This window comes from Gopherus flavomarginatus, chromosome 1 (genome assembly GCF_025201925.1).
Source record: "Gopherus flavomarginatus isolate rGopFla2 chromosome 1, rGopFla2.mat.asm, whole genome shotgun sequence".
Lineage (NCBI taxonomy): Eukaryota > Metazoa > Chordata > Testudines > Testudinidae > Gopherus > Gopherus flavomarginatus.
Genome location: NC_066617.1, coordinates 380,236,920 through 380,252,246, shown reverse-complemented (window position 1 = coordinate 380,252,246; position 15,327 = coordinate 380,236,920). Strand labels below are relative to the sequence as shown.

The window sequence follows — 15,327 nt, the reverse complement described above, 5'->3', positions numbered from 1 at the left end:
TCCAGCCCAGCCCTCCTGAGGGACATTACTAGAGTGCAGGAGGATACTACTTCAGTGCCCCAGGAGTCGTATCCTCTCCAATCATCAGGCAGGAGTGCTCCTGTACCAATGGCCTCGCCGTTACCAGAGGAGCAGATTTTGGACTTGAATGAGTCAGATGTGCTGGCTGCTCTGCTATTTTCATGGAGAGATGCTCGCTATCCCTCCAGATACAACTTCTCTAGGCACTGCTAGCACCTGATCTCATGGAGTCCCCTACAAATGACTGACCCCTCTTTCTGGCCTTACTGTGGACCATGGGATTCTAAGGCAGATGCCTAGGTCCTCTCCTCTCCTTTTTGCCACCAACCAGATATGTCAGTGTCTGAAGAGGAAGATACTCACCTGAATCCAAAGGTACGGACAGTTCCAATTGAAGTCTCATCCTCATCCACAGACAAAACAGCCACTCCTTCCTCTCCATTTCCGCTGGACGACCATCTGCCGTACCAGGAGTTACTGCAAAGAGTTGCCAATGACTCCAGATACCACCGGAGGAAGCCCAGGACCCACAACATTGGTTCCTAGATGTCTTGCAACTTCAAGAACCAAATACAGTGGCCCTTCCAGTAATGAGGCCACTAGAACTGGCTAATTGGGCTGGCACACACCAGCATCCTACACACCACATCTAAGACAGCCAGGAAGTGCCATTTTCTCCCCATCAACGGAGGCAAATGTTTGTTCTCCAATCCCATCCCCAACTCGCTGGTGGTACAGGCAGCTGCAGAAAGGGCTCGGTTGCAATATCTAAGGACGACCCCAACAGACAAGGGCTCAAAGAGGCTGGGACTCTTGAAGAGGAAGGTCTCCTGCTCTGTGAGACTACAATTTTGCATTGCTAACTGTTAGGGAAATATGACTTTAACAACTATTCCAGGCTAGTGAACTTTAAGGACTAATTTCTCCTAAGGATGGAACGCAATTTCAGTCCTTCTTAGAGGAGGGCAAGTGAGTGGTGAAAACAGTCCTTCAGGGTGCATTGGATGCAGCAAATACAGCCTCCAGAAATCTGGTCATTGGTATAGTCTTGAGAAGGGATTCTTGGTTACAATTGTCAGGATTTCCCAGGGAGATCCAGAGCGCCATTCAGGAAGTTCCCTCTGATGAGTAAAATCTCTTTAATGAGAAGTCAGATGAGTCCCTACACTCATTAAAGGACTTGAAATCGACTCTGTGCTCCCTGGGGATCTACACACCAGTCCCCAGAAGGAAACACCAGAGACAAACCTATAAATCAAGGCCATCTCCTCCTCATGTGTTCTACTACCAGTGTCCAGCCAAGCCTCCATGGAAATGCCAGAGGGTTCAGAGGCCTCACTCCTCAGCCCCTCCACTTCTATACATTCCCAGCCACCTGCTACGGGCCATTGGTTGAGACTCACCCACCACCCCTGATGGCATGACCTCTTCCCCCATTATTTTGGGGGCCTTCTCATGCTCTTCATCCACAACTGGCAGCTGATCACCACAGACAGTTGAGTCTTGGAGATTATCCAACAGGAATAATCCATAGAGTTCCTCTCCTCCTCCCTCACAAACTCTTTCCTAGTCATCCTCCTTCAAGGACCGCTCTCACAAGGTGCTTCTTCAACAGGATGCGAAATGCCTCCTACACTGAGGGACAATAGCAGGTTCCCCACCTCAGAATGAAGGGGAAGGGTTCTACTCTCCATATTTCTTAGTCCCCAAAAAAGGAGGAGGGTGGAGACCTGTTCTGGACCTTCGGCAACTATTTGAAATTCAGGAGGATTATATTGGCATTAGTAATCCCCTCACTTTTGGAAGGAGATGTGGTGCATGGCTCTTGAATTCCTTATAGACATTTCCAATTCTGAGTCTTTCCCTTTGGGCTAGTGACAGTGTTTACAGAAGTTTTCGCTGGGGTGGCAGCCCAGATGAGACATCAGGGCTACACAGTTTTCCCATATGTGAACTACTGGCTCCTGGTAGGTTCCTCCTGCCAGGAGATCAGGTCAGCGACAGAGTTTCTCTAGAGTTCACCAAACTCCTAACAATGTCAGCCCGCCCTTCCATTCAAGATCTCCTCTTCTCTGACCCACTAACTCAGGAGGGAGGCAGAATCAGACACCCCAACCCAGGCTAACTCCACCTCACAGACAGGTGTTTGGATGGGATTGGAAATAGAAAATTCCTGCTTGGTTCCCCGCCAAGTTATCCTTAGCCGAAGTAGGAAAGATTCGACTAGGGCCTGCTACCTGACCAAATGAAAGTGCTTCTGTGCCCGGAGCACAAACAATCAACATTCTCCAGTCACTGAAAGTATTCTGATCATCTTTGATTATCTCCTGTCCCTAAGGCTCTCAGTTCTCTTAGTTCATTGTGCGTCCATCACACAGTGATTAGTGCCTCCCTCCCTCCGGCAGATGGGCAGTCTGTGTCCACCCACCCAGTTACAATTCGGTTTATGAAGGGCCTGATCAGGATCTTCCACCAGCCTTCACCTCAAAGGGATCTTAATCTCGTCCTGTTGACATTCACTAAACCACCCTTTGAACCCTTGGTCTGCATGGGCCCAACCTGTCGATAAAAATTGTATTTTTAGTGGCTATCACTTCAGCCAGGAGCTGCAGCAAGCTAGAAGCCATCATGGCAGACTCTCTGTTTACAGTTTTTCACAAAGAGAAGGTTTCCCTTCACCTGCATCCTAAATTTCTCCCCATAGTTGTTTCTGAATTCCATATCAACCACAGTATCCACTTACCCATACTTTTTCTGAAACCCTATGCTCCTACTGAAGAGAAGAGACTCCAATTCCTCAATGTCCAGCATGCCCTGGCATTCTACCTGCAAAGAACCAAACCCATCAGAAAATCACCAGGAGTTTTTATCGCCATAGCAGAAAGATTGTGTGGTCATGCTATATCCTTTCAAAGGATTTCTAAGTGAGTTTTGGATGCCTCCTAGGGTGCAACAGGTTAGCACACATTCTTCCTCTAGAAGTGTCATAGCTCACTCCATGAAAGCACAAGCCACTTCTGTGGCACCTCTGAAGGAGGTCCCAATGCAAGATATTTGCATGGAGGCCACCTGAAGCTCCATCCACTTATTTGGTACACTACGCATTAGTTCACAGCTCTGCAGAGGATACAGCAGTGCCCTCTGCAGTACTCCAAGCATCTTTGTCGCTGGCTTCCTCACACCAACCTCCAGTCTGAGTACTGCTTGTCAATGACCCACATGTGGAATACACGTAGGGACCAGCCCTCGAAGAAGTGGAGGTTACTTACTGTAACTGGCATCTCTTTGAGATATGTGGCCCCTATCTGTATTCCACTGCTTACCCTCCATGCCCTCCGCTTTGGACCCTGTTAAATTCAAAGAAGAGGAACTGGAGAGGCATCGGCCTGCACTGTCTCTTATACCCTCAGTTGAGAGCGTGATGAGACCTACTGCAGACGTGTAAGTCAATGGACACTGCTTGTAAGAATTTCCAGACTCGGGCACATGGCACGCATACATACCGACATATGGAACACGGAGAGGAATTGTACATCTCAAGAACTTCCAGTTAGAGTAAAGAACTTTCATGTCTTACATGATGAAGGACAGGCAAAGCTGTGTGTGTCTGCATATTGCTGACCCTTGAGTCCACGTCATCTGACTAGTTCACCTAGTGGCTGCATGTAGATGTTGAAAAGGACCGGAGAGAGAACTGATCCTTGTGGGACTCCACAGGTGAGGGGTCTGGTGGTGAAGGTGCAGTTTCCCATCAATACTCATTGGGTGCATCCCTCCAGGGAGGATTCAAACCATTTTATTGCATTCCTCTGGACTCCTGCCACCTCTCAGGTGAAACAGCAGTATCTCATGGTTGACAGTGTCAAATGTTGCAGAGTTTCCCAAGAGGATGAGAGTGCATGTGTGGCCTCTAACCATTGACAGCAGGAGATCATCCATCAGTGCCACTAGAGCATTCTTCAGTTCCATATGCCTGACTCCAGATTGTGCTGGATCTAATACATCAGCTTCAATTAGATGAGCTTCTAGTTGTCCTTTGGCTAACTTCTCTCTATGGGTTTGCTAAGGAATAGTGATAGTTGGTTATAACTGACATATCCAGGTTATGTCAGTGTTGGTCACGCTGTTGCATGTTCAATGGAGGAAGGAAAAGTCCTCTGAATGAGTCATTACAGTCATGAGTGGCATCAGTAGTTCGTTACTCTCTTTCACCAGCCACAAAGGTCTGGTGCACAAGTCCTGAGTCAAGACTCCTTTGGAGTGTCCAGAACTTCTTGAGGAGTAAATATACTGGACTCCAGGATTTCAGGCGGGCTGTTGGATGGTGAGTGCAGGCAAGCTGGATCCAGGCAGTCTGAGAAGCCTTCTCGACTGTGCATGATCTTTCAGTGCAGTAGAATATAGTCCTTTGCAGCACTTGGTGCTGGGTTCAGATGCAGGTTGTAGGCACCCAGAATTGCTGAAGCAGTTTACCACCCTGGATAGCTCCTTGAGGTGGGATTTGTCAGCTTTAATGGTGCTCATAGGAAGGGTCTCTTGGCCATAGGCTTGGAGACATTTGTTATGTTTCATCCTGTCTGCATCAGTCTTTGTTTTCTTCTTTGGCACTGAAATTTGTGCCCCCGTCTCTTCATCCTGCTCAGGGTGTCAGCAAACCAAGGAAAGCTGTGTGGGCGATGGGGAAGAAGAGGCTATTTGGGGTCAATGTGTTGCTGGTTGAGGCTAGTGTGGAATGGTAACAATTCACCAGGTCTTCATCCTGTGAGTGGAGTGCTGCTGTCCTTTAATTGTCTTTGAAATTTAGTGGAGTCCCTGAGTCTTCGCAACTGAATCAGGATCATAGGCCTGTGACAGTCTGTGCAGGACATTGGCTGGGTTGTGATGTCTTTGATCTTGACATATAGGCTGAAGATGGCAGCAATTCCTGGACTTGCCCCAAACTTCCTGTGTGACCTTGGGCCAGTTCTCTGATCCCTGGGCATCCATTCCTGCCTGTACAAGGGGTTAGCAGCTGTGCCCTGCCGCACAGGAGTGTGAGGAGAAATGCAGTAACAATTGTGAAGCGACCAATACTGCAGTGCTGGGGTCAAAGATGTGTCACAGATAGCTGGATAGATATGTGGGTGCATGGAGATGTTTATGTATGGATGTGTGCACATGCATGGGCCTGTGCACCATCTCAGTCAGCTTGGTGACCCTGGGATTCATGCACAGGCTCACCCTCATCCTCTCCCAGGTGCCATCTCGGTGCAGGACTCCAGCAGCCTGGACTTCGAGTCAAGCCCTCGGCTGCGCCTCGTGGTTCAAGCAGAGACTGCCACCTCCTTTGGCTTCATGGCCGTGAACCTCAACCTGCAGGATGTGAATGACAACTTGCCACGCTTCCAGCTGCAGAACTACGTGGCCTTTATCTGGGAGTCACAGAGCTACGACTCCCCCGTCATACAGGTACCAGCGGAGGGGAGCCCCATGAGCTCTGGACACCAAAGTGCAGGGGATCTGTGGGTGGGAAGGAGAGGGCACTGGGCTGGATAGACCCATTGGTCTGTTGGCGGGGGGGGGGGGAGAAATCGGGGCTGGATGGGCCCATTAATCTGATTGGGAGGGGAGTCTAGATTGGGAGGGGGCCCATTGGTCTGATGGGGTGTCATGGTATAAACCCCCACTCTGAACCTTAGCGTCCAAAAGATGGGGTACTAGCATGAATACCTCTAAGCTCAATTACCAGCTTTGTACTTGTAGCGCTGCCACCAACCAGGAATTCCAGTGCCTGGTACACTCTGGTCCCCCCAAAACCTGCCCGGGGACCCCCAAGACCCAGTCCCTCTGGATCTTAACACAAGGAAAGTAAACACTTTCCCTCACCGTTGCCTCTCCCAGGCTTCCCCTCCCTGGGTTACCCTGGAAGATCACTGTGATTCAAACTCCTTGAATCTTAAACAGAGAGGAAAATTCACCTTCCCCCCTCCTTCTCTCTCCCCCTCCCAGACTCTCCCTGAGAGAAAAAGTAATCCTAACACAGAGAGAAAATTAACCTCTCTCCCCTCGTTCCCTCCTTTCTCCCCACCAATTCCGTGGTGGATCCAGACCCCGTCCCCTGGGGTCTCACCAGAATAAAAAAACAAACAATCAGGTTCTTAAACAAGAAAAGCTTTTAATTAAAGAGAGAAAAACAGTAAAAATTATCTTTGTAAATTTAAGATGGAATATGTTACAGGGTCTTTCAGCTATAGACACTGGGAATACCCTCCCAGCCTAAGTATACAAATACAAATTAAATTCCTTTCAGCAAAGTACAAATTTGAACTCCTCCCAGCCAAATACACATTTGCAAATAAAGAAAACAAACATAAGCCTAACTCGCCTTATCTACCTAGTACTCACTATTCTGAACTTATAAGAGCCTGTATCGGAGGGATTGGCGAGAAACCTGGTTGCACGTCTGGTTACTCTCAGGACCCAGAGAGAACAACAACCAAAAACTAACAGCACACACACAAACTTCCCTCCCTCAAGATTTGAAAGTATCCTGTCCCCTGATTGGTCCTCTGGTCAGGTGACAGCCAGGCTCACTGATCTTGTTAACCTTCTCGTAAGTCATGTGCCCCAGCCCCCCTAATCATTTTCATTGCCCTCCGCTGGATTCTCTCCAAGTTGTCCACATCCCTTCTGTAGTGGGGGGACCAAAACTGGACACAGTACTCCAGGTGTGGCCTCATCAGTGCCAAATAGAGGGGAATACTCACTTCCCTTGATCTGCTGGCAATGCTCCTACTAATGCAGTCCAAATGCCGTTGGCCTTCTTGGCAACAAGGGCACACTGCTGTCTCATATCCAGCTTCTCATCTGTTGTAATCCCCAGAACTGCTGCTTAGCCAGTCAGTCCCCAGCCTATTGCGGTGCATGGGATTCTTCCTTCCTAAATGCAGGACTCTGCACTTGTCCTTGTTGAACCTCATCAGATTTTCTTTCTTTTCCGTCCTCCAATTTGTCTAGGTCACTCTGGACCCTATCCCTACCTTCCAGCGTATCTACCTCTCCCCCCAGCGTAGTGTCATCTGCGAACTTGCTGAGGGTGCAATTCATCCCATCCTCCAGATCATTAATGAAGATGTTGAACAAAACTGGCCCCAGGACCGACTCCTGGGGCACTCCGCTTAATACCAGCTGCCAACTAGACATGGAGACATTGATCTCTACCCAGTGAGCCCAACAATCTAGCCAGCTTTCTATCCACTTTATAGTCCATTCATCTAATTCATACTTCTTAAATTTGCTGGCAAGAATACGGTGGGAGACAGTATCAAAAACTTTGCTAAAGTCAAGATATATCACATCCACCTCTTTCCCCATATCCACAGAGGCAATTATCTCATCATAGAAGGCATAGATTGGGGCTGGAACAGCCCATGGGTCTGAGCTGGAAGCATGAGATCAGGGCTGGAACAGCCCATGGGTCTGAGCTGGAAGCATGAGATCGGGACTGGAACAGCCCATGGGCAGGAGTGGCGCCAGGGTTTCTGACGCAGTAGGCGGACGGTCCGCTGCTGGAAAGGCTCCGGTGGAGCTGCTGCAGTGATGCCGTCAGGCGGTCCCCTGGTCTAAAGGCTCCGGTGGACCTGCCGCAGGCATGACTGCGGTAGGTCCGCCGGAGCCTTTAGATCAGCGCACCGTCCGCCAAAATGACTGCGGCAGCTCCACCGGAGCCTTTCCAGCAGTGGACCGTCCGTTGGCATGACTGCGGTAGGTCCACCGGACCCGCTTGCCGCCCCCCTGGCAAAATAGCGCCCCCCAAAATTTCTGGCACCCTAGGCCATTGCCTAGGTCACCTAAATGGTAGCGCCAGCCATGCCCATGGGTCTGAGCTGGAAGTGTGAGATCGGGGCTGGAAAGCTGGAAGCGTGAGATCGGGGCTGGAACAGCTCATGGGTCTGAGCTGGAAGTGTGAGATTGGGGCCGGAGTGGACCGTGGGTCTGAGCTGGAAGCGTGAGATTGGGGCTGGAATGGCCCATGGGTTTGAGCCGGAAGCATGAGATCGGGGCCGGAGTGGCCGGTAGGTCTGAGCTGGAAGCGTGAGATCAGGGCCGGAGTGGCCTGTGGGTCTGAGCCAGAAGTGTGAGAGCAGAGCTGGAACAGCCCAGGGGTCTGAGCTGGAAGCATGACATCGGGGCAGGGGTGGCCCCTGGGTCTGAGCCGGCACGCTGAATCCCATTTATTGTTTTGCAGGTTTTGGCTGACGACCTGGATCAGGGTGCAAATGGTCAGGTGACCTACGCCATCAACCAGTCGCTGCCCATGAATGGGCTGTACCACATTGATGCCCAGATAGGGACCATCACCACTGCAGCCATTCTGGACAGGGAGATCTGGTCGCAGACCCGGTGAGTGAAAGCTGGCCAAATGGATGAGGCGCCATGTGTCCCAGGGAGGCGATTAGCCACTGGAACAAGGCCCATGGGAAGTGGGGAATTCTCCATCTCTTGGTGTCTTCACATCCACTCTGTCTGTGTTAGCAAAATTTAGCTGACCTCAAGTCACTGGGCTCCATACACAGAACTGAGTGGGCATCACTGGCATGTGCTATGCAGCAATTCAGACAAGATCTGATAGACCCGTCTGGCCATAAACTCTGCGACTCTCACTTGTACTTGGGGCTGGCACCACAAAGAATTTCCAAGCACCACATATCTGCTTATCCTGAACGCTCTGCGCATCCCCCACCCCTCTTGCCAAGCTACACACTCTGAGCACCATTCCCACTGGGCACCATGCCCCCCCATCCCAAGCTATCTGGGCACCACATGCCCAATCACCCATATATCTACTTCTCCCACACCCTCTGGACACTATATAACCACCCCTCACACAGACCACACACTGGTCATCATGCCTGCCCTACAGCCCACAAACTCCGGGCACCGATGTCCCCCCACAGCTCATATACTCTGGGCACAATACACACAGCCTCCCCACAGCCTACACCCTATGAGCACAATGCAAAGACCCTCCATGGCCCGCACGAACTGGACACAATGCAATGACCCCACACAACCTATGTCCCCATGGGCCCCATGCAACGACCCCCTATAGCCCACGCCCTCTGGGCACCATGCACCTCCCCACAGCCCACATCCTGTAAGCACCATGCACCTCCCCACAGTCCACACCCTCTGGACACCATGTAACGCCCCACAACCCACGCCCTCTGGACACCATGCACCTTCCCCATAGCCCACACAAACTGAGCACTGTGACCACCAACCCACACATAGCCCACAAACTAGGCACCATGCACCTCCCCACAGCCCACACTCTCTGGGCACCGTGCACCTCCCCACAGCCCACACCCTGGAAGTACCATGCACCTCCCTACAGCCCACTCCCTCTGGGCATCATGCCCCCATTCCCTCCACAGCCCACATACTCAGGGCATGATGCACCCCTCCAGCCTATTCACTCTGGACACTAGGCACCCTCCTGTCCCACAGCCCATGTGTACTGGCACCCCACACACACCACAGCTCACACACCCAGGGCTCCATGCCTCCCATAACACCTCACACACTCTGAGCGGCCAGCCCATACACCTGTGGCCCTGTGAAACCCCTAACACCCCACACACTCTGAGCACCCAACCCACACCCAGGGCTCCATGAAACCCCTAACACCTAGGGCCGTCCTTAGGCATAGGCAATATAGGCAGCTGCGTAGGGCACCTGAAAATTTGGGGCACCACTGGGTCTTAGTGTCCACCCGCTTGTTTTCCTATCCCTGTTTTGACCCTTCCTGCAGGCTCCCACAGATGGCTGCTCTAGCCTGGTGAGTCTTCCTTGGGAGGGAATCTAGTAGTTAAAAGTGAAAAAACCTCCAGCCTGCCAGACCTTTTAGCACAACATTGAAACTGTTAAAGAGACATTCAAGGGGTAATAAAGCCATTTAACAGGCATTTGCCAACCCCAAGGTATATACTGACAGGTTTCAGAGGGGTAGTCCTGTTAGTCTGTATCAGCAAAAACAAGGACGAGTCCTTGTGTCACCTCAAAGACTAACAAATTATTTGAGCATAAACTTTTGTGGACTAGAACCCATTTCATCAGATGTCTACGAAAGCTTATGCCCAAATAAATTTTTATACTGTCAGTTTCTGACTTTACTGACAAAAACAGTTGTGCATTAATGTAATATTTACACAGAACATGTCAGTCTACAGGACCTTAGTTTAAAATTTGCTTTAAAAATATTTCATTAGTGAGCTGGTGAAGATTATAAAATCACATTTCTAAAAAATGCTTGCATAGAGTTTTAGATGCACAATCATCTTTAGCCTTAAATGTGTGGATCTTCACACATAGTTTTTTAAATAAATCCTTCAAAAGACCTCCCTTATCTAAAATACACATTTTAATTACTATAGTTAAAAAAAAAAGTGCTTCCAAGTCTTCCTGTCCTTTCTGTCCATCCCTTCACCACCTCTCCCCCCACTCCCCACTGAAGAGAGCCCTTAAAGGGACAACAGTCCTTCCCTTCCAGATAGCTGGAGTTCCCTTTCTTTACTTCTGACTATCCGACAAACTAGTTTTAAAAGAACCCTCCAGCAAAATCAGTACCTTAGTAAGACAAAATCCTTGTTATACCTAAAATCTTTGGAAACATATTTTTTTAAAGTTGGTGAAATTTCATAACCATGTCTCTTGTTATGGAGATCACACAAAGTAAATTACTGTTCCCTTTTTCTAAAAGCAATGAACATTGTTATGAACACACTAAATCTCTCTGATTAATTTAAAAGAATGTCTTTGTTTCAGTGAGTTAAATATGTAGTAATCTGGAATGCTGGTTTAAGATTTGAGTACATTTAAAATATAAATTCAACTTAGAAATACTGATGAAGAAAATGTAAAACAGAGAAGAGCTGCATCATGTATTCCATTATATGTAATGTTGTATTCAGCAGGACAGCTGACTCACCCTTACTATGAAGTTTTTGCAAATAAATCTCTGACAAACTTCAGGGCATATCAAAAAACCTGTGACTGACATTTTTTATTCCCAATTTTTAGTGCTTTTAAGTAGGTACTTTCTTCATGTCCATTCTGCATGAGGGAGAGTGCATGGAAGTCTCTGCGGGGAACTGTGACTCTCCGCCACCATGAGGCAGGCTGGGCATCTCATTATCCTTTGCTGTCAAGTCCCTCCTCCTCCTCCCCCACCAGGCTGTGAGCTTGGGCTGCCATCCGGCATAGGGGCACCAGTTTAATAATACTGCCTAGGGCCCCATAAATCCTAAGGACGGCCCTGCTAACACCCCGCACACTCTGAGCACCCAGCCCACACACCCGAGGCTCTGTGCATCCTCTAACATTCCCACACATGCTCCGAGCACCCAGCCCGTACATCTTGGACTCCGTGAATTTTCTAACGCCCTGCACACTCTGAGCACCCAGCCCACACAACCGGGGCTCTGTACATCCCCTAATACCCACACACACACACACTCTGAGCACCCAGCCCACACAACCGGGTCTCTGTGAATCCCCTAACATCCCCCACATTCTGAGCACCCAGTGTGACAGATTTTTTCAAAAAGGGCCCTTTGTTTTTTTTTAGAATGGCTGCAAAGAAACCAAGATTTTTTAAATAATATTTTGTTTTAATATTTTTATAAAGTTTAACTGCTTAAATTTTTTTAGCTTTTGCAGAGTTAACTTTTTATTTTATTTTTTAATTATTTGTTTATTTTTTAAAATGACACCTTAATTAACTTAGATTTTACCATTTTAAATACTATTTTAGGGATTTGAATTTTTTATGTTTGCACTTAATTTTTTTTTCTATTATGCCCTTAGGGCTTTTACCTGTTAATTTTTTTTATTTGTAGCCTGCCTGCTTGTTTGGGCCTGGGTTTTTTTGTTTGTTTGTTTTGTTTTGTTGTTTTTTTGCTTGCCTGCTTGTTTGGGCCTGATTTTGGTTTTTTTTGCTGCACTGTTTTTTTTTATGGACATAGGCTTTGTTTTACTACCAATTTAGCAAGGAGGGTGGGCTTTTTAACTAGCCCCCACCCCTTTTGTTTGTTTTTTTAAAATATTTTTTGCATAGGTGCTACTACTACTTGCTTATATTTTTATATTTTTTAGGGTTGGGTTTTATATAGAAAATATTGCTTGAACATATTTTTATAAATGTTTTTAATATAATTTTGTTGTGCCCACAATTGTACAAAGCATAAAAGTTTATACTAATTTTACATGACCCCAAGTTTTTACTTTTTTGTCTTTTATACTTGGCAAACAGGTTTAATAAATTTTGCCAAGTATGCACGCTTTTTTGAAGCTTTGTCACGGACCCCAGGGATTGTATTTCACCTTGGTGAGAGCCCTCTCCAACCAGGAGAGGTTTTTACCCCCCTTTGAAAGAGGCAACAGATTCTGGTTTTGTTTTTTGCTGCCTTTTTTGTGGCACAAGCATTAAGTTTACCAGCTTTTTGTGACCCCAGCGGGCTGGGCAGCCAGACTTTTGTGTTTGCGCTTTTTAATGCTTGTGCGTTTATCTTTGACCGCCTTGTTGATGCCATTGCCCATGACTGCGGAACTCCCGAGTCCGCAGATACCCTTTTGTTTTTAAAACATGTTACAATTTGTTGGTACTGCTTTTAAAAAATTTTTAGTTACTTAAGGTTTTACGCTGCCCAAGCCAGCACCGGGGCTTACAATGTGACCCCACTGGGCCAGAGGGAGGAATGCTAAGCTTTTTTTTGGTATTATTTGGCCTTTAGCACTGAGGGTTTATACATCCCATGCAACGCCCTCCTCCCCTCCCCCCGGGGCAGAGTGAAAAATTTGAAGGTTTTTTTTATGTGTAGTTATGCTACAGCAGAGGGCGTATGCACCAAGGACTTTACCAGCATGGGGAGAGGATTGCTAAGCTTTTTTTTATTGCCCTGCCATACTACGACTGGGGGTATACCCATTTGCAACTTTTTTTTTTTTTGCCACCCAGATTGGACTGTGGTGGAGAAAGGAATGCAAAACCTTTTTTTATTTTTTAGCCCTGCTACGACTGAGGATGAACATACCTTTATTACAAATTTTTTATCATGAAAGGCCCAGTGCCGGGCAGGCCAACATGAAATATTAAGGACAGAATAGTTGGTGCGCTTTGCAGGGCCCTCCACCCCCAGCAATTCTCCACCAAAAATGTGACAGATTTTTTGTTACCAGTTTGTCTGAGGCGTCAAGTGATTAGGTTGAGGCTGCAGGATTGTTAGGGGAGGAGATGAAAGAGCACACCAAGTGACTAAGTTTTAAAGCTTTATTAAGAAAATAACAGCGGTGAGTGCTTGGTGCTCCCCACGTCACTCAAAGGAAGGAAGAAAGTGTTTGTGCCTGTGCCGGAACCCGCTTTCATACTCACACACGCACAACCCAAAGCTGGCCAACCCTGGGTGTAACATAAGAAGAAGAGGGGGAAGGGTGGACGAGAGTTCTGTCCTGTGTACAGGCCGTTTAGAGTCTGCTGTTGATCTCCGACCTGCTTTGGCTTTTGAGAGGATTTTTAAGTCCTGGTTTTTTCTGGGGGAATTTTGTTTAGGGACATTTGTCCCCCGTGCTTTGTGTACCACTTAAAACTGGGTGTCCATGGCTTTCTCAGCTTTCCCAAAACACACCAGCTTCAGGGATGCAAGACTGTTGTTTTCCCCCTCACTGGCCTTTGCTGTCTTACTAGTTTTCGCAGCCCCTGCAGTTCTGTTCAGCTAAATCCTCCTTTCTCATGGAATCAAGGCCCCCATCTTTCTTGGCAGGCAGCCAAGAGTCAGTTGTGTGCCGTGGCCTTAGGCTGAAGTCAGTGTCGAGTTAACCCATTTCCTTCTCCCTTCTTCCCTCTATGGCCCCTTGTAACCTGCAAAGAAAACTTTTACATCACACTCACACGTTCAAGCCATCCCATAATACACTCTACTACATATACAAGTGCTAGCAATGTACAGTGCTAAACTGCTTACCCAGGGGTCCCGGGGGGGGAGGGGCAGTTATATTGTGACACCAGCCCACACATGCAGGGCTCTATGTATCCCCTAACACCCGCCACACTCTGAGCACCCAGCCCACGTACCTGGGGCACCATGCATCCCCCACACAGCCCACATTCTGAGCACCCAGCCCACACACCCAGGGCTCTGTGAATTCCTTAACACCCCCACACCCTGAACCCCAGCCCACACACCCAGGGCCCCATGCATCCCCCGCACAGCCTACACTCTGAGCACTCAGCCCACACACCTGGGGCACCATGCATCCCCTAATGCCCTGCACACTCTGAGCACCCAGCCCACGCACCTGGGGCACCGTGCATCCCCCACACAGCTCACACTCTGAGCACCTAGCCCACACACCCGGGGCACTGTGCATCCCCTAACGTCCCACACACTCTGAGCACCCAGCCCACACACCCGGGGCTCCATGCAACCCACACACAACCCACACTCTCTGGGCATTATGCATCTCCTTCCAGTATGCGTGCAGGTGCACAGGGTCCTGTGCGATGCTGATCCTGAGGCTTTGTCTCTACCATGCAGGCTGGTGGTGACAGCGATGGACAGAGGAAACCCACCCCTCATTGGCTCGGCCACGCTGACTGTGGTGGTGATGGACGTTAATGATAACAGCCCCACCATCCCCCCACCCTGGGAGGTGCGGGTGCCCGAGAGTAAGTGGGGCACAGGGTGTGGGTAGGGTAGCATGGAGGTGAGCACAGTGAGGGCTCAAACCCTGCTACCTGTGCAATCCTGGGATTTGCATATCAATTAATATGTAAAGACTAATTTACATGAATCCTCAACTCCTTGTCCCATTGCCTCAGGATGCTGCTCTAGTTAAGGTCTCTAGAGAGACTCCTAGAGGACTCTAACTATAGACGAGGAGCTTAACCACAGAGCTGCAGCCCAGAATGCCCCTCCTGCAGGGTACTGGCCGGGTGCTGTCGGACAAGACAGGGCAGCCCCTCGCACAGCCCTGGGGGGCACCAGGCCACTTTCCTGCAGAGCCTCTGGCCTGGGCCCTGGGCTATGGCTGTAGCCCCGTCACTGGAGAGGGGCTGGTCATGGGTGGCTGAAGCCCACATCCCAGAGTGGTGCCCTCCTGTCAGTCAGCCCCAAGCGTCCCTCACCTGCTCCCCCTGCCAGTCCTGGCACCCCACAACTAGAGCCCCACACCTCTTTTCCCACCCACACCAACTCACTCCTGCTCATCAGCCCTAGCTACCCTTCCATCACTGCCTGCCCCTCTCACCAGCCCCAGCTCCCCTCACAG

The 15,327-nt window shown here is 49.1% G+C and overlaps 1 protein-coding gene across 5 annotated transcripts in view; it reads left to right on the top strand.

Annotated features, from left to right (window-relative positions):
- The window catches only part of DCHS1 (dachsous cadherin-related 1), a 179,427-nt gene that overhangs the window by 145,498 nt on the left and 18,602 nt on the right, over nucleotides 1–15,327 (top strand). For all 5 annotated transcript variants that reach the window (XM_050924366.1, XM_050924373.1, XM_050924381.1 and 2 more), the window contains 3 exons: nucleotides 5,258–5,469; nucleotides 8,249–8,403; nucleotides 14,595–14,725. In XM_050924366.1, the coding sequence (XP_050780323.1) occupies nucleotides 5,258–5,469; nucleotides 8,249–8,403; nucleotides 14,595–14,725 (498 nt within the window). The remainder of the gene's footprint in view (nucleotides 1–5,257; nucleotides 5,470–8,248; nucleotides 8,404–14,594; nucleotides 14,726–15,327) is intronic.